This window comes from Ranitomeya variabilis, chromosome 6 (genome assembly GCF_051348905.1).
Source record: "Ranitomeya variabilis isolate aRanVar5 chromosome 6, aRanVar5.hap1, whole genome shotgun sequence".
Classification (NCBI taxonomy): domain Eukaryota; kingdom Metazoa; phylum Chordata; class Amphibia; order Anura; family Dendrobatidae; genus Ranitomeya; species Ranitomeya variabilis.
Window position 1 is genome coordinate 226353575 of NC_135237.1, and position 24864 is coordinate 226378438.

Genomic DNA, 24864 nt, shown 5'->3' on the forward strand with positions numbered 1-24864 from the left:
GAGAATATTGCCATGGACCTAGTAGGTCCCCTAGTTAAGTCTGCATGGAGGCATCAATACATACTAGTGATCATGGGCTATCCAAACAGGTACTCTGAAGCAGTACCACTAAGAAACTATTCGGCCAAGAGTATCGCTTGGGAATTGTCTATATTTTTGCAAGGATGGGCCTGCCAAAGGAGATTTTGATGGACCAGGGAACCCCTTTAATGACCAAGGTAATGAGGGAGCTGTCCTATAGATTGCCCAGCTACAAACCTCAGTCTACCATCCGCAGACAGACAACCTGATAGACCTTAAAGGTCGTGCTCAAAAAGGTCATTGAAAAGGACGGTCGAGACTGGGACTGTTTAAATTTCTGCTCTTCTCCATCAGAGAAGTTCCTTAAGCCTCCACTGTCTTCTCTCTGTTCAAGCACTGAGAGCTCCTGGACATCACCAAGGAAACCTGGGAAGCCAAGGTCACGCCACATTGGAGCCTCATAGAACATGTCACCCAGTTGCAAGAAAGGATGGTGAAAATAGTGCCTATCGTGAAGGAACATCTTCTCCATGCACAGGAGGCACAGGCAAGGGTGTATAACCTATCAGTGAGGCTGAAGCAGTTCCAGCCTGAGGATCACATACTAGCGCTTGTCTTCACAATAGAGAGGAAGTTCCTACCCAAGTAGCATAGCCCATACAAGCTGGTGGAAAAACTGGGCAAGGTCAATTACAAGGTACACCAGCCAGGTCGAGGAAGCTGCCCCAAGTATACCATGTGAACTTGCTCAAGCCATGACTAGGTCGAGGATCACTGGAAGCTCCTTGCTTGGAAGCCCATCTCAAATCCAAAGTGGAGGATGTCACAACTGCAGAGACTCTAATGCTGGCCCAGAGGCAACAGTGTCAGGAGCTGCTGCAATGGAACCGTGACCTTTTCTGGGAGTTGCCAGGGCATACATAGGTGGTGGAGCATGACGTACAGACCGAGCTGCATATAGGGGTGAACCTCAAGTCCCATAGAATTTCTGAAGCATGCCCAGAGGTTATATCAAATGAGGTGAAGAGAATGCTATACTTCAGTGTGATAGAGGAGTCAAAAAGTGTATTGTCGAGTCCCAGAGTCCTTGAGCTGAAGCCTGACGGTGACTATTTTGTAACGACTACCGCTTGCTGAATAAGGTGTCCAGTTTTGATGCGCATTCGAATGCCCTTCGGACTTCAGGGAGTCCCACCTACCTCACAGAGGGCTATGGATTGGATCTTAGATCTGCATAAGAAGTATGCCACAGCCTACCTTGATGACATTTTGGTCTTCAGCCCTAACTGGGGTAGTCATCTACAAAAGCTACAGGCAATTCTGGATTCTTTTAGAAAAGCTGGGTTTACCATAAATTCTAGAAAATGTGCCATAGGAAAAAAAGAGGCCAAGTACTTAGGCTATATAATCGGGAGAGGCAAAATCAAGCCACAGATAAATTGGGTCAAGGCAATTCAGAAGTGGCCACAACCGCTTGAAATTGTGGGTTATTATCAGCGGTTTATCCCAAGTTTTGCTATAATTGCCGCACCATTGATGGAGCTCCTTAAAGTCACCAAATCAACAATGGTTACATGGACTGCTGAGACAGAGATTGCATTCCAGGAATGCCCTGGAATGGAATCCAGAGTAGAAAGCCCTGTGTAAACATCCTATTCTGATTGCACCGGACTTCAGCAAATAATTTGTGGTCTGAACATGTGCTTCAGAAGTCGGGATGGGAGCCATGCTGTCTCAGGAAATAAATGGGGAAGAGCATCCCATCCCGTCTCTGAACTGGAAACTCTCTTCCTGCGAGAAAAAAATATGCCATTGTCGAGAAAGAGTGCCTAGCCATAAAAGGGGCTGTGGATACACTGAAATATTGATTTTCTATGGTATGCACTGACTTTCCCCAACTCTTCTTGGTTCCTGAATGTCTCTGCATATTGCATTGATTTTTTATGGGATGCTGTGCTTACCCATCACTCTGCATCCACTATGTATTTCACTGCTCCTGTGTTTGCAGGCATATCTAAGTGGTCAGTGTAACCCCTCCCCTTTTTATGGCCTTTGTTTAAATGTGAACATGTGTTCTGGCCCCACACACCCACATTCTCACACAGCTGAGCAGTGTTAATCCCAGATATATTCAGACCCAGGAGTCTGATCCAGACTTTAGTCTGATCCATGTATCTTTCAAATTCCATCTTTCAAATTACAGATCTATAATTACATTACTTTGAATTAGACTTGAATTGGACTGAAATTGACTGTAAGGTAACGGAATATAAAACCACTGCAATGTTTCGGTTTCTTTTCACTTTTACACCTATACTACTCTTTTTTTCCCTACCTCCTGTAATCCCCCCATACCTAGTAAGGAACTAGTAATTTCACCCTCCATCCTCCCCAGCCATCTCACCTCCTCCTCACAGCTGTTCTTCCACATACAATCCTTTTTCTCCAGACACACACGGCCGCATCATGTCCTATCCTGCTCCCACCTTCTAACGCTCTGTCTGCTACTCCCCATCACTGGTGATGTATCCCCAAATCCTGGCCCTCCTCAACACATCCCCACACTCATTTCTAACCCCTCTACAGGTTTTCCAAACCATGAGTACCTCACACCCATTCATCCAGCCCCCGGTCCCCCTACCTGAGCACTAGTGAATGCATGCTCCGTCTGCAACAAACTGGCATTTATCTATGACCTCTTTATCACCAATAAACTCTCCTTCCTATGTATCATTGAAACCTGGCTCACCCCCTCTGACTCAGCCTCTCCAGCTGCACTTTCCTGTGGTGGATTCCACCTCTCTCACACTCCTCGCCCCAGCACCAAATGACGTGGAGTAGGATAGCTCCTGTCCAACACCTGCTCCTTTACTCCAATCCCGCTATTACGCTACCACCCTCTGCTACTCTTCCCTTGTTTGAGGTGCACTCTGTCCGCGTCTATTTCCCCTACAACCTCCATCTTGCTGTCATCTACCGCCCTCCAGAACTAGCCATCTCCACCTTTCTCGACCACTTCACCACATGGCTACTTCACTTCCTTTCCATTGACATCCCCACTATCATCATGTGTCACTTCAATATCCCCATTGACACTTCCATCTCAGCTGCCTCTAAACTTTTATCGCTCACTGCCTCCGTCAGTCTCACTCAATGGTCTTCTGCGGCCACTGACAAAGATGGTCACACACTAGACCTTATCTTTACCCGCTTCTGTTCCCTTACTAATCTCACTAACTTAACCCTCCCCCTGTCTGTCTACGACCTACTGACATTCCCTTCCCTCTCCTCTCCTCGTGCACAACCCCCACTCCACAAACTCACTCACCCTCGCAGAAATCTCAAACACCTCAATTTACAATCAGTCTGAGTCCCTACTCTCTTTTACAAACATAGCTTCCCTTCATGCCACTTTTTATAACACCACAATAACAGTGACACTCGATTCGGAAGCCCCCCTAATGCATAGCAAAACTCGTACAATCAACAGACAGCCCTGGCTTACCAGCCTGATTAGAGAGCTGAGACGGGCTTCCAGTGGAGATGGAAGAGATCCCACTCTGCCGAGCACTTCATCGCATACAAGCAGTCCCTCGCCAGCTTCAAGTCCACGCTCACTGCCACAAAACAAACTTATTTCTCATCTCTCATATCCTCCGTTTCACAACCCTTAACAGCTTTTCAACACTTTCAATTCACTACTCCGTCTCCCAGCACCTCCTTCATCCCCTCTCATTTCTGCTGAAGACTTTGCCTCTTTCTTTAAACATAAGATCGATACGATCAGAGAAAGCTTTGGCCCACAGCGCCCAATGCCCCCTCTTAGCTGTTCAACCCTGTTTCTCCAAAAGCAGTTTATCCACCATGACAGAAGATCAGCTCCCACCCTCGTGTCAAGATAACACCTCATCACTTGCACACTTACATAGTTACATAGTTATTAAGGTTGAAGGAAGACTATAAGTCCATCTAGTTCAACCCATAGCCTAACCTAACATGCCCTAACATGTTGATCCAGGGGAAGGCAAAAAAAACCCATGTGGTAAGAGTTAGCTCCACCATGGGGAAAAAAATTCCTTCCCGACCCCACATACGCCAATCAGACTAGTTCCCTGGATCAACGCCTTATCAAGGAATCTAGTGTATATACCCTGTAACATTGTACTTTTCCAGAAAGGCATCCAGTCCCCTCTTAAATTTAAGTAATGAATCACTCATTACAACATCATATGGCAGAGAGTTCCATAGTCTCACTGCTCTTACAGTAAAGAATCCGCGTCTGTTATTATGCTTAAACCTTTTTTCCTCCAGACGTAGAGGATGCCCCCTTGTCCCTGTCACCGGTCTATGATTAAAAAGATCATCAGAAAGGTCTTTGTACTGTCCCCTCATATATTTATACATTAACATAAGATCACCCCTTAGCCTTCGTTTTTCCAAACTAAATAGCCCCAAGTATAATAACCTATCTTGGTATTGCAGACTTGATCCACTCCCGTCCCACCTCATCCCTAACCTCGTTAGTCTTCATCCCAACCCTAACACACCTCTTCAACCTCTCACTCACAACTGGTGTCTTCCCTTCATCCTTCAAACATGCCAAGATCACACCCATCCTCAAAAAGTCCTCCCTCAACCCATCCTCTGTGCCTACCTATTGCCCAATATCTCTTCTTCCTTATGCCTCAAATCTACTGGAACAGCATGCCCATCTTAAACTGTCCTCCCACCTCTCCTCATGCTCCCTCTTTGACAGGTTACAATCTGACTTCCAACCCAATCACTCAACTGAAACTGCCCTAACTAAAGTCACCAATGACCTACTAACCGCCAAGAGCAAGCAACACTACTCTGTCCTCCTTCTCCTGGACCTGTTTTCTGCCTTTGACACTGTGGACTACTCCCTCCTGCTACAGATTCTATCATCTCTTGGCATCACAGACTTGGCCCAATCCTGGTTCTTATCATATCTAACAGACCCAACATTCAATGTCTCCCTCTCCCACACCACCTCCTCACCTCGCCCCTTGTCTGTCGGTGTTCCTCAAGGCTCAGTTCTAGGACCCCTACTCTTCTCCATCTACACCTTCGGCCTGGGACAGCTCATAGAATTCCATGGTTTGCAGTATCATCTCTACACCGATGACACGCAGATCTACCTATCCGGACCTGACACCTCCTTACTCACCAAAATCCCAACCTGTCTGTCTGCTATCTCGGCCTTCTTTTCTGCTCGCTTTCTAAAACTGAACATGGAAAAAACAGAAGTCATCATCTTTCCACCATCTCACTCTACCCCTGTTGTGAATTAGACTTTTTTGGCTCCCTCTTGTGGTCACTAGTGATATGACTCTGGGATTGTCTTTCCTCAGTTTGGCACCCACCTGGGTCGTTAGTCCAGGGGTGTTGCTATATAAACTTCCTGGTTTCTCAGTCCAGTGCCTGGCATCGTTGTAATCAGTTCCTTTCTGTTTGTTCCTGTCTGCTGGTCTTGGATCTTGCAAAATTAAGCTAAGTCCTGCTTCCTTGTTTTTTGGTTATTTGCTTGCTCTTATTTTTTGTCCAGCTTGTACTAAATGTGATTCCTGATTTTGCTGGAAGCTCTAGGGGGCTGGTGTTCTCCCCCCGGGCCGTTAGACGGTTCGGGGGTTCTTGAATATCCAGCGTGGAAATTTTGATAGGGTTTTTGCTGACCATATAAGTCATCTTACTATATTCTGCTATTAGTCAGTGGGCCTCTCTTTGCTAAATATCTAGTTCATTCTTACGTTTGTCTTTTCTCCTTACCTCACCGTTATTATTTGTTGGGGGCTTGTATCCAACTTTTGGGGTCTTTTCTCTGGAGGCAAGAAAGGTCTATCTTTTCCCTTCTAGGGTTAGTTATTTCTCCGGCTGGCGCGAGACGTCTAGAACCAACGTAGGCACGTTCCCCGGCTGCTGCTATTTGTGGTGCTAGGATTAGATATATGGTCAGCCCAGTTACCAATGCCCTATGAGCTGGTTTTTTGTGTTTGCAGACTTGGTATGTACTTTTGAGACCCTCTGCCATTGGGGTCATAACAGTATGCCAGGCCAAGGTTGAATGTTTAATGCATTGCAGAAGTGGGATTACAAGAAAGGAAAGTCTGAGTTTTTTTTTTTTTCCTCTTTTTTCCACCCCTTTACCTCTGAGTGGCTTGTGCTTGCTGCAGACATGAATGTCCAGACTTTGATTACAAGTGTGGATCAGCTTGCTGCTCGTGTGCAGGGCATACAAGATTTTGTTACCAGTAGTCCAATGTCTGAACCTAAAATACATATTCCTGAACTGTTCTCTGGAGACCGATTTAAGTTTAGGAATTTCAGGAATTATTGTAAATTGTTTCTATCTCTGAGACCCCGTTCATCTGGAGACTCAGCTCAGCAAGTAAAAATTGTTATCTCTTTCTTATGGGGCGACCCTCAGGATTGGGCCTTCTCGCTAGCGCCAGGAGATCCGGCATTGGCAAATATTGATGCGTTTTTTCTGGCGCTCGGATTGTTTTACGAGGAACCCAATCTTGAAATTCAGGCAGAAAAAGCCTTGCTGGCTATTTCTCAGGGTCAGGATGAAGCTGAAGTGTATTGCCAAAAATTTCGGAAATGGTCCGTGCTTACTCAGTGGAATGAGTGTGCTCTGGCCGCAAATTTCAGAAATGGCCTTTCTGAAGCCATTAAGAATGTGATGGTGGGTTTCTCCATTCCTACAGGTCTGAATGATTCCATGGCGCTGGCTATTCAAATTGACCGGCGTTTGCGGGAGCGCAAAGCCGCGAATCCTCTGGTGGTGTTGTCTGAACAAACACCTGATTTAATGCAATGTGGTAGAATTCAGACTAGAAATGAACGGAAAAATCATAGACGTCAGAATGGGTTGTGTTTTTACTGTGGTGATTCTACACATGTTATATCAGCATTCTCTAAACGCCTAGCTAGGGTTGTTAGTCCTGTCGCCATTGGTAATTTGCAACCTAAATTTATTTTGTCTGTGACTTTAATTTGCTCATTGTCCTCCTACCCTGTTATGGCGTTTGTGGATTCAGGTGCTGCCCTGAGTCTTATGGATCTGTTGTTTGCCAAGCGCTGTGGTTTTGTTCTTGAGCCGTTGGTAAATCCTATCCCTCTTAGAGGTATTGATGCTACGCCATTGGCGGAAAATAAACCGCAGTTTTGGACACAGGTAACCATGTGCATGACTCCTGAACATCGGGAGGTGATTCGTTTTCTTGTTCTGCATAAAATGCATGATTTGGTCGTTTTGGGTCTGCCTTGGTTACAGACCCATAATCCAGTCTTGGATTGGAAGGCAATGTCTGTGTCAAGTTGGGGCTGTCAGGGAATTCATGGTGATTCCCCGCCGGTGTCTATTGCTTCCTCTACTCCTTCGGAAGTTCCTGAGTATTTGTCTGATTACCAGGATGTATTCAGCGAGTCCAGGTCCAGTGCTCTTCCTCCTCATACGAACTGTGACTGCGCTATAGATTTGATTCCAGGTAGTAAATTTCCTAAGGGAAGATTATTTAATCTGTCTGTACCTGAGCATACCGCAATGCGTTCGTATATCAAGGAATCTCTGGAGAAGGGGCATATCCGTCCATCCTCTTCCCCTCTTGGTGCGGGATTCTTTTTTGTGGCCAAGAAGGACGGATCTTTGAGACCTTGTATTGACTATCGGCTTCTGAATAAAATCACTGTTAAATTTCAGTATCCTTTGCCTCTGTTGTCGGACTTGTTTGCCCGGATTAAAGGTGCCAAGTGGTTCACCAAGATAGATCTTCGTGGTGCGTACAACCTTGTGCGCATTAAGCAAGGAGATGAATGGAAAACTGCATTTAATACGCCCGAAGGCCATTTTGAGTACTTGGTGATGCCTTTTGGGCTCTCTAATGCTCCTTCAGTGTTTCAGTCCTTTATGCATGATATTTTCCGGAAGTATCTGGATAAATTTATGATTGTTTATCTGGATGATATTCTGGTTTTTTCTGATGATTGGGACTCGCATGTAGAGCAGGTCAGGATGGTGTTTCAGGTTTTGCGTGAGAATGCTTTGTTTGTTAAGGGCTCAAAGTGTCTCTTTGGAGTACAGAAGGTTCCCTTTTTGGGTTTTATTTTTTCCCCTTCTGCGGTGGAGATGGATCCAGTCAAGGTCCGAGCTATTCATGATTGGACTCAACCCACGTCAGTTAAGAGTCTTCAGAAGTTCTTGGGTTTGCTAACTTCTACCGTCGTTTTATCGCTAATTTTTCTAGCGTTGTTAAACCTTTGACGGATATGACCAAGAAAGGTTCTGATGTTGCTAACTGGGCTCCTGCAGCCGTGGAAGCCTTTCAAGAGTTGAAGCGCCGGTTTACTTTGGCGCCTGTTTTGTGCCAGCCTGATGTCTCACTTCCCTTTCAGGTTGAAGTGGATGCTTCTGAGATTGGGGCAGGGGCCGTTTTGTCGCAGAGAGACCCTGGTTGCTCTGTAATGAGACCATGTGCTTTTTTCTCTAGGAAGTTTTCGCCTGCTGAGCGGAATTATGATGTTGGCAATCGGGAGTTGTTAGCCATGAAGTGGGCATTTGAGGAGTGGCGTCATTGGCTCGAGGGTGCTAAGCATCGTGTGGTGGTCTTGACTGATCACAAAAATCTGATGTATCTCGAGTCTGCTAAACGCCTGAATCCTAGACAGGCCCGCTGGTCATTGTTTTTCTCCCGTTTTGACTTTGTGGTCTCGTATTTACCAGGTTCAAAGAATGTGAAGGCTGATGCTCTTTCAAGGAGCTTTGTGCCTGACTCTCCTGGAGTCGCAGAACCAGTTGGTATTCTCAAAGAGGGAGTTATCCTGTCAGCCATTTGTCCGGATTTGCGACGTGTGTTGCAGAGATTTCAGGCTGGTAGACCTGACTCTTGTCCACCTGACAGACTGTTTGTTCCTGATAAGTGGACCAGCAGAGTCATTTCCGAGGTTCATTCCTCGGTGTTGGCAGGGCATCCGGGAATTTTTGGCACCAGAGATCTGGTGGCTAGGTCCTTTTGGTGGCCTTCCTTGTCACGGGATGTGCGGTCATTTGTGCAGTCCTGTGGGACTTGTGCTCGAGCTAAGCCTTGCTGTTCTCGTGCCAGCGGGTTGCTCTTGCCCTTGCCTGTCCCGAAGAGGCCTTGGACACACATTTCCATGGATTTCATTTCAGATCTTCCGGTGTCTCAGGGCATGTCTGTCATCTGGGTGGTATGTGATCGCTTTTCCAAGATGGTCCATTTGGTATCTTTGCCTAAGCTGCCTTCCTCTTCCGATCTGGTTCCTTTGTTCTTTCAGAATGTGGTTCGTTTGCACGGCATTCCTGAGAATATTGTGTCTGACAGAGGATCCCAGTTTGTTTCCAGGTTCTGGCGATCCTTTTGTGCTAAGATGGGCATTGATTTGTCGTTTTCGTCTGCCTTTCATCCTCAGACTAATGGACAAACGGAGCGAACTAATCAGACTCTGGAGGCTTATTTGAGGTGTTTTGTTTCTGCAGATCAGGATGATTGGGTGACCTTCTTGCCGTTGGCTGAGTTTGCCCTTAATAATCGGGCTAGTTCGGCTACTTTGGTTTCGCCATTTTTTTGCAACTCTGGTTTCCATCCTCGTTTTTCCTCGGGACATGTGGAGCCTTCTGACTGTCCTGGGGGAGATTCCGTGGTGGATAGGTTGCAGCGGATCTGGAATCATGTGGTGGACAACTTGAAGTTGTCACAGGAGAAGGCTCAGCGTTTTGCCAACCGCCGCCGCGGTGTGGGTCCCCGACTTCGTGTTGGGGATTTGGTATGGCTGTCTTCTCGATTTGTTCCTATGAAGGTCTCCTCTCCTAAATTTAAGCCTCGCTTCATCGGTCCTTACAAGATATTGGAAATCCTTAATCCTGTGTCCTTTCGCTTGGATCTTCCGGTGTCGTTTGCCATTCACAACGTGTTCCATAGATCTTTGTTGCGGCGGTACGTTGTACCTGTGGTTCCTTCTGTTGAGCCTCCTGCTCCGGTGTTGGTTGAGGGCGAGTTGGAGTACGTGGTGGAGAAGATCTTGGATTCTCGTCTCTCCAGGCGGAGGCTTCAGTATCTGGTCAAGTGGAAGGGCTATGGACAGGAGGATAATTCCTGGGTGGTTGCCTCTGATGTGCATGCGGCCGATTTAGTTTGTGCCTTTCACGCTGCTCATCCTGATCGCCCTCGTGGTCTTGGTGAGGGTTCGGTGACCTCTCCTTAAAGGGGGGGTACTGTTGTGAATTAGACTTTTTTGGCTCCCTCTTGTGGTCACTAGTGATATGACTCTGGGATTGTCTTTCCTCAGTTTGGCACCCACCTGGGTCGTTAGTCCAGGGGTGTTGCTATATAAACTTCCTGGTTTCTCAGTCCAGTGCCTGGCATCGTTGTAATCAGTTCCTTTCTGTTTGCTCCTGTCTGCTGGTCTTGGATCTTGCAAAATTAAGCTAAGTCCTGCTTCCTTGTTTTTTGGTTATTTGCTTGCTCTTATTTTTTGTCCAGCTTGTACTAAATGTGATTCCTGATTTTGCTGGAAGCTCTAGGGGGCTGGTGTTCTCCCCCCGGGCCATTAGACGGTTCGGGGGTTCTTGAATATCCAGCGTGGAAATTTTGATAGGGTTTTTGCTGACCATATAAGTCATCTTACTATATTCTGCTATTAGTCAGTGGGCCTCTCTTTGCTAAATATCTAGTTCATTCTTACGTTTGTCTTTTCTCCTTACCTCACCGTTATTATTTGTTGGGGGCTTGTATCCAACTTTTGGGGTCTTTTCTCTGGAGGCAAGAAAGGTCTATCTTTTCCCTTCTAGGGTTAGTTAGTTCTCTGGCTGGCGCGAGACGTCTAGAACCAACGTAGGCACGTTCCCCGGCTGCTGCTATTTGTGGTGCTAGGATTAGATATATGGTCAGCCCAGTTACCACTGCCCTATGAGCTGGTTTTTTGTGTTTGCAGACTTGGTATGTACTTTTGAGACCCTCTGCCATTGGGGTCATAACACCCCTCCACCAGACCTATGCATCAATGTCAATGGATGCTCACTTTCCCCGGTCCCGCATGCTCGGTGCCTTGGGGTGATCCTCGACTCTGTCCTCTCTTTCAAGTCACATATCCAAGCCCTTGCCTCCTCCTGTGGTCTCAAATTCAAAAATATTTCCAGGATCCGTGCATTCTTTGACTAGGAAACCCCAAAAACACTAGTGCATGCCCTTATCATCTCCTGCCTTGACTACTGCAACCTTCTATTCTCTGGCCTCCCCTCTAGCACTCTGGCACCACTCCAATCCATCCTTCACTCTGCTGCCCGACTAATCTACCTGTCTCCCCTCTATGCCAAGCCCTTCACTTTCTTCCTATCATCCAGTTCAAAGCCCTTACTATGACATACAAAGCCATCCACAACCAGTCTCCTCCATAAATCTGTGACATGGTCTCCCGGTACTTACCTACACGCAACCTTCGATCCTCACAAGATCTCCTTCTCTACTCCCCTCTTATCTCTTCTTCCACAACCACATCTAAGACTTCTCCCGTGCTTCCCCCATACTCTGGAACTCTCTAACCCAACACATCAGACTCTCGCCTACCATAGAAACCTTCAAAAAGAACCTGAAGACTCAACTCTTCTGACAAGCCTACAGCCTGCAGTTGTTTGTTTGCAGTTATTTGTTACAGATTCACTGGAGCTGTATGTGAGGATAAATATGTGTTACAAAGATTGCTTTCTCCAGTGATGTGAAACCCATAATTCAGGATGCCTACTCACCATATCTCCACCTCAAGGGTGTGGATGGGGAAGTTAAATGTCCAGACACATTTAACTTTTTTCCTCTGGTGTGTGTGTGTGTGTGTGTGTGTGGAGAGGAAAGTCTCCAGTCCAGACGGTAGCTCCAAGGGGAGCTGAAGATTTGCTATATCGTGAGTGGGCAAATCCCACTCTGAAATACATTATCTTTTGTTTTGCCGTTATGCCTGAAAGGCCATGTTTATTATACTAAATCCTGCTTTGTTTTATGTCATAAACCAGCTGAAGATTAACCGAAGAAGCGTTCCTGTGTCTACTCCTGAGAGCAGCTAAGTGATATATACAGCACTGGCAAAAATTAAGAGACCACTGCAAAATGATCAGTTTGTCTGATTTTTCTCTTTATAGGTATATTTTTGAGTAAAATGTAAATTATTCTTTTAGTCTATAAACTTCTGACAACATGTCTCCGAAGTTCCAAGTAATAAATTTTTTATTGTTTTTCTGACAAAGAAAACTGGTCAAAATAAAAAAAAACAGTGCTTTCAGACCTCAAATAATGCAAAGAAAACAAGTTCATAATCATTTAGAAACAAAAATACTAATATTTTAACTCTGGAAGAGTTCAGAAATCAATATTGTCATGATCCAGGACAAGGTTTTGTCTTTATTCCGTCCTGGTAACAGAGGTTAATTGTATCTGCCTCTCTCTGGTGTTAGGGCAGCTATTTAGGTGCCATATGACCTAGGTCCGGCATAGGTGATAGTTCTGGTCCCTCGGCTACAGCAGCTGACGTAGGTTTCTATGCTAGTAATCGTGCTTCTCTGTATGCATGCCCGCTGTTGTATGACCTGGGTGGTTCCCTGACCTGAGTTTCTGTTCTCCATTTTGGTGCTGTTTTGCTTGCTCCGGTTTATGATGCCCTGGCTGGCTTGTCTCTGATTACCCTTCCTTTTCTCCCCCGGTACTGCGCGTCTGGGGTTGACCTATTGGCTTGTTTCTGACCACGTGCTTGCTTAGACCTCTGGTACTTCATATGACTGCTTGTTGCTGACCTGGCTTTGGACATTTTTGCTGCCATCTGGTGGTAGTCTTGGCTGCTGCAGTGTAGGCTTGCCCTGGTGTCCTGGGAGTGTGCAATCCCTCCTCCCCTCTGCTGCCAACAGGTGGAGCACACACAAACCTACATTGCAGCTGCATGACAAATATTATGTGGAATAACCATGATTTTTAATCACAGGTTCCATGCGTCTTGGCATGCTTTCCAACCAGACCAGCCTTTCACACTGCTTATGGCGTAAAAATTTAAGCAGTTCTTGTTTGATGGCTTGTGACTATGCATCATCCTCTTGATTACATTCCAGAGGTTTTCAATGGGGTTCAAGTCCGGAGATTGGGCTGGCCATGAGAGGGTTTTGATGTTGTGGTCTCTTAATTTTTACCAGAGCTGTATATACACTCCAGTATGGTCAATGCAAAGCTCTGTAATAACCGAAGAAAAGTAACTGCCACCACCAATTGTTTATACAGAGCGAATGGACGTGGGAGGTCGCACGCATTCAGCAAAGCATCGCATTAGCTAAGCATCAACTAAAGGGCAGTTACTACATGGCAAGAAACTGACATCCATCTTCTCTCTTCACACAGGTAATCATGTCATTCAACTCCTGAACTGAACTACCTTGCATGTCTTTTTACTCCATTCAATATTAGCAAGCATCCTGAGTGATAATCATGTCATTCAACTCCTTTGCTAGAATTCATCAGTTAAGGTACCTTCACACTAAGCGACGCTGCAGCGATATCGACAACGATGCCGATCGCTGCAGCGTCGCTGTGTGGTCGCTGGAGAGCTGTCACACAGCTCCCCAGCGACCAACAATGCCGAAGTCCCCTGGTAACCAGGGTAAACATCGGGTTACTAAGTGCAGGGCCACGCTTAGTAACCCGATGTTTACCCTGGTTACCAGTGTAAATGTAAAAAAACAAACAGTACATATTTACATTCGCGTCCCCCGGCGTCCGCTTCCCTGCACTGTGTAAGCGCCGGCAGTAGCAGGGCACAGCGGTGACGTCACCGCTGTGCTTTGCTTTCCGGCCGGCACTGACACATTCAGTGCAGGAAGCTCTGAGCAGCAGCGCGGACGCCGGGGGACGTGACAGACATCAGAGGGTGAGTATGTAGTCTTTTTTTTTTTACTTTTACAATGGTAACCAGGGTAAATATTAAGTTATTAAGCGCGGCCCTGCGCTTAGTAACCCGATATTTACCCTGGTTACCATTGTAAAACATCGCTGGCATCGTTGCTTTTGCTGTCAAACACAACGATACACGCCGATCTGATGACCAAATAAAGTTCTGAACTTTCAGCAATGACCAGCGATATCACAGCAGGATCCAGATCGCTGCTGCGTGTCAAACACAACAATATCGCTATCCAGGACGCTGCAACGTCACGGATCGCTATCGTTATCGTTGCAAAGTCGCTTAGTGTGAAGGTACCTTTACATGGTTCCCAGTACTTACTGTAGCTCCAGGGGAGATCTCTGTAGATGTTTATCTCAGAAGAGGTGCTATAGTATAGAGATGTAATCAGGATGTTAAGCAGCTGTTGCGAATTTATAAATAACCAGCTCCCATAATCCCGCTCTCCTCTCCCTGTACTGGGGGCATATAAATTTAGATTCATTCTTAGGGATGCACGCATGTGTGGGGTCGCACACATTTAGCAAAGCATCACATTAGCTAAGCATCAAGCTAAAGGGCAGTTACTCCATGGCAGTTAGTCAGGGCAGGGGTCAGGAATCCCACACTCTGCTCTCCCTTTTATCCATGTGCTTTATTCCTATCCTGCTATGTTCCCTTGCCATCCAAATTCACCGCACAACACCCCTTCATCATGATTCATACACATCAGCTCTTCTCTCATTCCCTCTCCCATGTACAGCTTCCATGCACTTCTCACCTTCCTGAAAAACCTCAGCCCATCTTGCCCAAACACACTGCACAAAAAATCTTCGTAGAATTTCAAAAAACTTCTTGCTTTTTGTCTTCCTACTCCTACTGATTTCGGGGGACATCTCCCCCAACCCCGATCCACCATCCCACAGCCTCAAACGCTACCCTACCTCATATCAAAACCATTCTAACCTTATTAAATTCTACTTGCACTCCCTCATCTCTCTCTTTCAATTGTGCCCTTTGTAATCCACGGTCTGTATGTAACAAGCTTCCTTTACTGCACAACTACTTTCTGAACAACTCTCTAAATCTGTTGGCCCTCACTGAAACCTGGATCCAGTACTCTGACACAGTCTCCCCTGCTGCCATTTCTCATGGTGGCTTACAATTCTCCAATTCCCCGAGACCCACAAACAGACCTGGTGGTTAAGTCGGCATACTCCTGTCCCCCAATGCACCTTCCAGGTCATCCCCCCAGTTCCATCACTCTCATTCCCTTCTTTTGAGATCCACACCATCAGGCTCTTTCCTCCCCTCTCCCTCAGAGTAGCGGTCATATATCGGCACCTAGGCTCACCCACCCACTTCCTGGACCATTTATCAGCCTGGTTGCTGCACTTCATGTCGTCAGAAAACCCAACCCTTATCCTGGGAGACTTCATCATCCCCATTAACAGCCCCATTTCCACATCTGCTTTACAGCATCTATCACTGACCACTTCTCTCGGCCTCTCACAGCTCTCAACCTCTGAAACACACAAGGATGGTAACACCCTTGACCTGGTCTTTGTCCAGCTCTGTTAAATCTCCTACCTAAACAACTCATCGCTTCCCCTCTCTGACCACAACATTCTTTCCTTCATGTTCACAAATCCTCGCTCACCCCAGCACACTCCTATCTACCATTCAGTCAGAAATCTACGCGCTATTAATCCTCATACACTTTCAGACTCCTTACACTCAGCACTGTCCCCAATCTCTTCTTTTTCCTGTCCTGATCTGGCTGTACATCACTACAATTACACTCTTAGAAGCACCCTGGACCAAGTAGCACCCCTCACCCTCAGAACCTCCAAACACAGGGTAAAACAGCCCTGGCTCACATCGCAAACTTGGCTTCTCCAGCGATGCTCTAGAAGTGCTGAACGCTTATGGAGGAAAACTCACACCAGAAGACTTCATCCACTTCAAATTTATGTTAAAAACCTATAACTCTGCCCTTCACCTCGCCAAACAGACCTACTACACCACTCTGATCTCCTCACTATCCAACAACCCCAAGAAACTTTTTGACACCTTTCACTCCCTCTTTAGGCCCAAAGCACAAGCCCCTATCACAGACATTTGTGCTGATGACCTGACCTCACACTTTATAGAGAAAATAGACAATATCCGTCAGGAAATCCGCTCCCAGCCAAACCAAGTGTAGTGACTCCCATCCCTCTCTGCATTTCCCCTGGCTCATCCTCCACATTCGATCCCATCACAGAAGAAGACTCCAAGCTCCTCTCTTCTTCTCGTCCGACTACATGCACTATTGACCCCATTCCCTCTCATCTCCTCCAGTCTCTCCCTCCAGTCGTCACAACTCAGCTAACTACAATCATTAATATCTCCCTCTCCTCATGCATTTTTCAATCCTCCTTCAAACACTCTATCATTACTCCACTATTAAAGAAACCCGCCCTCGACCCATCCTGCACAAATAACTACAGACCGGTCTCCAACCTCCCCTTCATCTCTAAACTCTTGGAGCACCTAGTCTACTCCCACCTTGACCGTTACATCTCCACTCACTCCCTCCTAGACCATTCACAGTCCGGTTTCCGCCCCCTACATTCAACAGAAACTGCACTCATCAAAGTGACAAATTACCTCCTGACTGCAAAATGTTAACGGTGACCACTCTCTGCTAATTTTTTTCAACCTTTCTGCAGCTTTCCACACTGTTGACCACACTCTCCTACTCTCTAGGCTCCAGTCACTAGGCATTAAAGACACTGCTCTCTCCTGGATCCCTCCCTATCTTTCTGACCACTCCTTCAGTGTTTTATTTGCTGGCTCCACTTCATCTCCTCTTCCTCTCACTGTCGGGGTACCTCTGGGCTCAGTCCTTAGTCTCCTTCTCTTCTCTCTCTACATGGCCCCAACTGGACAGACCATCAGCAGATTTGGCTTTCAGTACCATCTTTATGCCGATGACACACAACTATACATGTCATTCCCTGACCTTACTCCCGCTGTACTACAGAACGCCAGTGACTGTCTGTCCGCAGTCTCCAACATCATGTCTGCTCTCTATCTGAAACTCAACCTCTCCAAAGCTGAACTTCTCCTCCCACCATCTACCATCCTACCTAAATCTGACATCTCCCTTTTTTATTATTAATGGACATCCATTATGGAGCAATGCTATTACATTTTACATATTTAATCCAAATAGTAGGCAGTGTTTATAAAAATACACAAAAAATGTTACAAAAGGAGACAAAGCAATACGGTATATAGAAATAAATAAACCTGGGGTCACAGGAATGGCTCTGATGTTTATCGAGGGAAGCTCTCCTTTTAGGAAAATAGAATAATACTACAGCAAGCTGTGTCTTCCAGAAATGAACAATGACTATAATTCAAAATCTGCATTTATTAGATAACAACCACTCCCAAATACCTTCCTTTGGTGAGCTCAGATTTGGGCTAATCAATGGGATGTGGTTAGGTCCCAAAAATTATTAGATCCTCAATTTTCAGGATATCTTTTCCCCTAGAGGTTCCTGGTGGGAGATATTAATATCATATTTCCCATGATGATTTTAGCTCTCTGATATTAATTTGGAGCTGTTGTGCAGACCAACCAGTGATGTAGCATTATGTTCATCTTTTTAACACGATGCCGAAAATATGTCTCCCATAACTATAGGATCTAAGTAATTCACACAAAAAAAAAAAAAATAGTCATTACTGGACTTCCGTGCCAGAGAGTTTGGTTGTGATTTTTTTTTCATAGTAAGCATTTTCTCTACAGGCCATAAATCAGTCGCCTCTTAACTCTTGTACAAACTGTGTCTGTGCTTGGAATTCATGTCTGGTGTACATCAGATAACCCAATTTAATTACATGTTCACAGCAGTGGGGTCCCAGCTAAATAAGGGTCAAGTGGAGTGTTTTACAGAGCCAGCTCTTTTTCCTTCAATTTAAGATGAGGCCATGTTCAATCCTCAATATGAGGGTGACACTTCACCTCTTAAGAAATGGTTTCATAGATTTCTACAATTACATCTATAACAAGGAGTTTAACCTGAATGTATACAAAATGGCAATTACCGTATTTTTCGGAATATAAGACGCACTTTTTCCCCAAAAAAATTGTGAGGAAAATGGGGGGTGCGTCTTATATTCGGAACGCAGGCTTACCGGCATTGTGGCGGCGACAGAGGTGCGGGGATGATGTGGCGCGGTGAGCTGTATGGCGTGAGCAGGTCCCATCCATATTTGAGGTGAATCCGCGGCCCGGTATTGATGGAGAGCAGCAGCGCTGGTGAGTTACGGTATTTTCCGGTGGCGGCGGCCATCTTGCTGAGGCCGCGCGTGCGCAGATTCACTACTCTGCGTCCCAGGGCTTCAGGAAAATGGCCGCGGGAGGACGCGCGTGCGCAGATGGAGATCGTGGCGGCCATTTTCCTGAAGCCCTGGGACGCAGAGTAGTGAATCTGCGCACGCGCGGCCTCAGCAAGATGGCCGCCGCCACCGGAAAATACCGTAACTCACCAGCGCTGCTGGCCGGTGCAGGTGCAGAACGCCGGGCGGGGGGAAGGTGGCCCGTTATTGTCCCATTGTTCCCCCGTGGCTCCTTTGTGTAGGGTAGGAGGGCGCACAGACATGGCCGGGACCGGGGAGGTGGCAGGATGCCGGGCCCCAGCAGCTGGCACAGCACGGTGTGCCTGAGAATGGAGGCATGTGCATTGCTGAGGCCGGCTCTGCTCCTCCGTGCCCTGTGTACACTGTGTGCTGCACATGGCTGCCCCCGAGCAGGTGGCATGTGGGCATTCTCGGGCCAGCACCACGCTGCAGCATTGTACGGCATGCGGAGGCATCTGCGTGACATGGTGGCACTGCCATAGGGCACAGGCCGAGGGTCCATGCAGGACTAGGGGGCATAGCTGCCAGTTACAGCTGGGTGGCAGACAAAACCCTCTTTCATGAGAGCCACCAATGTCCGGTGGGAATGACACAAGGATGTGTTGTTTGGGCTCATTCCCTGTCATTGCCCATCTGCAGTCTGTGTGCTGAGGGGGCTTCATCTCCCCCCTGGTGGGTGCGGGAGAATGTGCTGTCTCCACGCCATCCCTACCATCAACAGTAAGGAGCAGGCTGACAACTGCGCCAGCCAGGCACAAGGGTTGTCAGCGGTGGAGTACCCAACATTGGCATATCACTGCAGAACTGGACGTGGCATTCTGGAGCCATGGAAAGCTGGCGAATGTTTTCTGATTTTTTTAAATGCTTTTTAAACTTTAATTTCTGATCAGTGCATCTCTATAAAATCAAGACGTTGGCTGCACTCAAGTGGTGTTATGTGTGATCCATAGTGGCAATATGTGTGATCGATAGTGACATTATGTGTGATGGATATTGGTGTTATGTGTGATCAATAGTGGCATTATGTTTGATCCATAGTGGCATTATGTGTGATCCACCGTAACTCACCAGCGCTGCTGCTCTCCATCAATACCGGGCCGCGGATTCACCTCAAATATGGATGGGACCTGCTCACGCCATACAGCTCACCGTGCCACATCATGCCCGCACCTCTGCCACCACCATGCCTCCTGTGACCCTGCTCTGCCACTGCCTGCCCTCAGGTAAGAGATCTTAAATTCGGACAATAAGACGGACCCCATCTGATAAAAAATCTTTTTTTCTGCAATTTTCACCCCAAATTTGGGGTGCGTCTTATAGTCCGGTGCGTCTTATAGTCCGAAAAATACGGTAGTCACTGTTGAAGATGGGAAACTACTTAGGAATTAATTGAAGGCTTAATCATTTAAACCACTTCTAAAAAGAACAGACTCATAACTATTTTTTGCCGTATTTGAGTGAACAGTACAGCGGATCAGCGAAGATTGTTATAGAATTTATGCTGCCAAACTACAATCAACATGAATCAGATAGTGTCTGCATACTTAATTTCAGCCAGGTAAGTTTTACTCTAAGGCTATGTGCACACGTTGCAGATTTCCTGCGGATCTGCAGCTTTTTTTCCGTGCAGAAACACTGCACAACCACAAGTGATTTACAGTACAATGTAAATCAATGGGGAAAAAAAATGCTGTGCAGATGGTGTGGAACAATCCGCATGGAATCCGCAGCGGATTAAAAAAAGGACCATGTCAATTCTTTGTGCGTTTCTGCAGCGTTTCTGCATCCATTCCATAATAGGAAAACGCAGGGGTAAAAACGCATGAAATCCGCACAGAATCCGCAGTAAAACCGCACAAAATCCACATAAAAAATGCGCAGATTTTGACCTGAGTTTTCTGTCAAGTGATGCAGAATCTGCACAGAAAATTCCACAGGGAAATCCGCAACGTGTGCACTTACCTTAAAACACTGCAACATTTCAGAATACATTTACTTTGAAAAAGCTTCCAAGTTCTTTGTCTCGGCTGAATCCCCACCAGATCCCTTTGACTAATAGGTCTCTCCCAATGCAAAACATAGACAGACTAGTCAGTCAACTGAAAAGGGACAGAGAAAATTCGACCAGGGATCCACCTAGAAATAGTAAGTGAAGACACATAACCTCTGGCTGGCTTTTTATAATCAAGCATACCTGTCTGCAATCATGTACACAGTGTCTGATTCATGCTGCCTACAATCCAAGCAGGATGAATCTGATACCAAAAAGGAAATTTAACAAAAATAAAATATAATAAAATATAAGATCATTAAAGAATACATTACTCTTTTCTACGAGCAGACTTCCGCTTTTCTTCATTAAGCTCATGTGCAGCATCTCGAAGCTTTACTTCACATCCTGGTGCACTGCCTGGAATTATATCTAACTGAAGACTTTTACTCTGCATGGGAAAAAAAGTGACAATGATGAAGTCTATTTTGACAGTATTACTTTGAAGGCACAATTTCATTTCAAAATATATACTTAATATAAGTAGGGTATATGGTGAAAAAATAATCCCCTGGTGGCATTCTTGGAAGATAGTCTGGCTGTCAACACATAATGTGAGTCAATCTGCTAATGTGTACTATCAGCAAAAGCAACTCCCTAAAATCAGGTACAGTGCTCAATATTCTCATCATTGTGATTGCTTGATTGGAGGTGGTTAGAAATGTCATTTAACAAGCGTGTGACTAGGCAAATGCCCCAATATACAATTTGCCTCACAAGTGCTTTCAATATATGTCAGATTAACTTTTAGTGTCACAACATTTCTCCAAAAGTACAACTGAGTTATGACTGTATTGATTTTATATTGTATATTTATTTATAAATATCAAAGAACACCTATAAAACTAATGAAACATACATAACGTGTTCCTTTTTTTCTGTCCCATTTGTCTTGCTTTACACACTAAATAAAATTAAAAAAAAAAACAAAAAACTATTGCAACTTAACTGACCTCAGTGACTATTTATTAAAGCGGTTGTCCTATACATATAATTCCCTTTATAAATATCTGTTTGTAAGCCCTAACCACTTTCTGAACTTGCTTTACTTTAAGGTTCCCCACTGCTCTGTCTATTCTGCTTATCTATATGTGTTTTTTCCTTTACTTCCTGTGACTTTTCTTATGAGGGAAGCCTCCAATGCTACATCATCAGAAGGATGGCCCTATAATCACTTTCCCTCAGATTCTATCACCAGCTCCTAAACAAGATGTCATAATGGGATAACATTGCGGTCAATTGCCCCAGCTTCTTTTACTCAAGATGGGGGCTGGAACAGGCACAGCTTGAAGTAAGCCCCCCCATGACTGCGTTGCCATGGGAGGGTTTTTCCATAATGTTTTTTTTTTTTTTTTAAATACTGTGGTGGGATTGGTAAAAGGGGGTGAGGGAGGAGTTGTGGGTTGGAGGCAGAAAAAAAAGGGGGAAAATCGCGGGAAAGGGCATTAGCAAGGAGATCCCAACGCAAAAAGGACCCCCCCTCCCTCTCCACTTATGATGGAGTCTGTTGAAGTCCTAGTGGACAGGTTGCGGGATATGGCGCGGTCACGGAGGGACAGCTGGCTGCAGGAGCAGCTGGCTTTCTTGCTGAGTGACGGAGGTCAGTGGAGTGGCAGGAAGAGGAGAACCAGGCCCCCGGAGCGGCTATCGCCGGAGATCGCGGCGCGCGGAGGCCACGGAGCCCCTCACGGGTCCCTGCGGAGGCTAGGTGCACCGGTGAGGCAGCCCCGCCCGGCACTACCTCCAGCAGGAATCCGGCCGCCCGCTCTGCCGGCGCGGGTCGTCATCGTGCTGTGGAGGAGAGGAGTCCTGCGGCCAGGCAGGCCTCGCAGGGAATGCAGGCCGTAACGGAAGCCCGGCCTGCACCTGCGCACCGGGGATCGGCGAGGGCAGGCAGAAGGCTCAGCAGCTCCAGCGCAGCTCCAGCGCAGCTCCGGTGAGCGGGGCCCGGCCAGTGGCTGTGAAAACTAGGCAGGCAGATGCGACGGCTGCGAGTACAAGCATGTCAGAGCCTTCGGCAACATGTAGACGGGCACAGGCAACGGCAGGCAGAGCAGATCACAGGGCAGGCAGCCCCCAGTTCCTCTGCTGGGCGATGGCTCCGGGAAGGACTGCAGCACGCCTGGGGGCGGCAGGGTGCGGGAGACGGCCACCTGCTACAGGTCGAGGTCCAGCCGACGGTCGAGTGAGCAGCGATCATCGCCTGCTCCGGTCCCCCCTGGTGATGCGGAGGCCAGGGGCGCGGGACTGGAGCTGCGAGGCGACAACTGCGGGAGCGATTCCGGGAACGAGATGGTGGATGGAGAGGAGCAGGGATCTGGAGGTTCGGCTGACAGGGACACAGCACCCACGCAGCCTTGTGAGTATATGTCCATGTCTCGTTTGTCACAGTCGGGGGGTTGGTTAGGTGAGTTTGAGGACAGTCAGAGTGCGGCAGCTGATGTTGGCGGGGTAGGGGGCACAGGGGCGTCGGGTATTCGCAATATTCTGGCTGGGGTGTCGCATTTCTTGAGAAGTTTAGACGGGGGCGTTGCCGAGCCTGCGGGGGGGTCGCCTTTGGGAACCTGGTTGCACAGTTGGAGTATGGGATCTCGGGTAGCGAGCGACAATGCGAGGCCAGGTGGGTCGTCACAGGCGTCGTCTGCCGGGGTGTCGGTGTCCGTACAGACCAAAAAAGATAAAGGGGATATGGTGAAGTTGGACGATAGGGCAAAAGGGGAGGTGTATGTTTGCTTTGAGGGTCCGCTTGGTGCACATTTAAAGAAGGAGGTAAAAGAAAAAATTTGGAAGGATGAGTATGTGGAGATTTTTTCACTCCTTCCTTTAGAGAAGTTTAATTTGGATAAGGGTAAGAAGGACAATAGCAAAAAGGAGGATGAAAAGAAGAGGAGGTGGCGGTTGATTCCGCAAACTTTTGTTAACTGGCAGCAGGCTTTTGCGATACTGGCTAGTGTAATAGGCGAGAAATTTCCGGATAACTGCTCGGACCTTTTTTGTTATTTTGACTCGATAGGGTAGGCACACCTAACGACAGTCAATGTAAATACGGGAACTCCTGCAAATTTAAGCACGTTTGTTCCCATTGCAACTGAGGCTCCCACGGAGTGTCTAAGTGTTTCAAAAAAGGAAAGGGGAAGCCAGGAGTGGGTGGCAGTCAAGGGGGAGACTCCAGTGAGGCTTCAAAAGATGGCCCCTTATCTAAGTAGGTACCCAGATCAGGAAAAGGCGGGAATTTTTATACGTGGCTTTTCTGAGGGTTTTCGTATTCCGGCTCCTAGTCACGTTGTTCCTTTTACTACTAAGAATTTGAGGTCGGCGGACCTAAATGCTGCAGTGGTCAGCAGTAAGTTATCAAAGGAAGTGGAGCTGGGGAGGGTGGCTGGGAAGTTTAGTTCCTTGCCAATTGAGGGCATGATTGTTTCGCCATTGGGCGTGGTGCCTAAGAAAGAGACGAACAAGTTTCGGCTGATTCAGCATTTGTCATATCCGCGGGGCAGGTCAGTCAATGACAGCATAGATGAGGAGTTATGCTCAGTAGTGTACACCTCATTTGACGCAGCGGTACAATGGGTACGGCGGTATGGAAAAGGGGCCTTGTTAGCTAAAATGGATGTTGAATCGGCTTTTCGGTTGCTGCCGGTTCACCCGGAAAGCATTCCTTTGCTGGGTTGTTTTTGGAATGGTGGGTTTTATTTGGATAGATGTTTGCCTATGGGCTGTTCTATTTCTTGTTCATTGTTTGAGACATTTAGCACTTTCCTTGAATGGGTGGTTAGGGACGTTTCTGGAGTTCCTTCCACCATTCATTATTTGGACGATTTTTTGTTTATCGGCTCCCGGATTCTGCCGTATGCAAGAATTTGTTGACTACTATGGAATGGATGGCTGGGCTATTTGGCGTTCCGTTGGCAAAAGATAAGATGGAGGGACCGGGCACGGTTTTGAGTTTTATCGGCATCCTTATTGACTCGGATAAAACGGAATGTAGGTTGCCTGAGGACAAGCTTTTGTTGTTGATACAGGAGGTACACAGGTTGGGTCGTTTGCGTAAGGTGACTGTGAGGGAGTTGCAGTCCCTGTTGGGGCGTTTGAATTTTGCGTGCAGAATTATGCCCATTGGCAGAATATTTTGCCGCAGGTTGTCATTGGTGACGGCTGGAATCAAGGCAGCTCATCACTTTGTTCGTTTGACTAAGGAACATAGGGAAGATTTAGTTATTTGGCAGCGTTTTTTTATCAAATTACAACCGTAGATCGCTGATTCAGTTGGGAACGGTGAATGACTTTGATTGTGAAATTTACACCGATGCGGCCGGTTCGGTTGGATACGGGGTGTATTGTGGAGGTCAGTGGAGTGCTGGTTTGTGGCCGGAGAGGTGGAAACAACAAGGGTTGAACAAAAATCTTGCACTGCTTGAATTGTTCCCCAT

The 24864-nt window shown here is 46.8% G+C and overlaps 1 protein-coding gene across 1 annotated transcript in view; it reads right to left on the reverse strand.

Annotated features, from left to right (window-relative positions):
* Positions 1–24864, reverse strand: part of TRIO (trio Rho guanine nucleotide exchange factor) — a 3555343-nt gene that overhangs the window by 2260605 nt on the left and 1269874 nt on the right. The window contains 1 exon segment of the mRNA XM_077269474.1: positions 20710–20825. Within this exon segment, the coding sequence (XP_077125589.1) occupies positions 20710–20825 (116 nt within the window).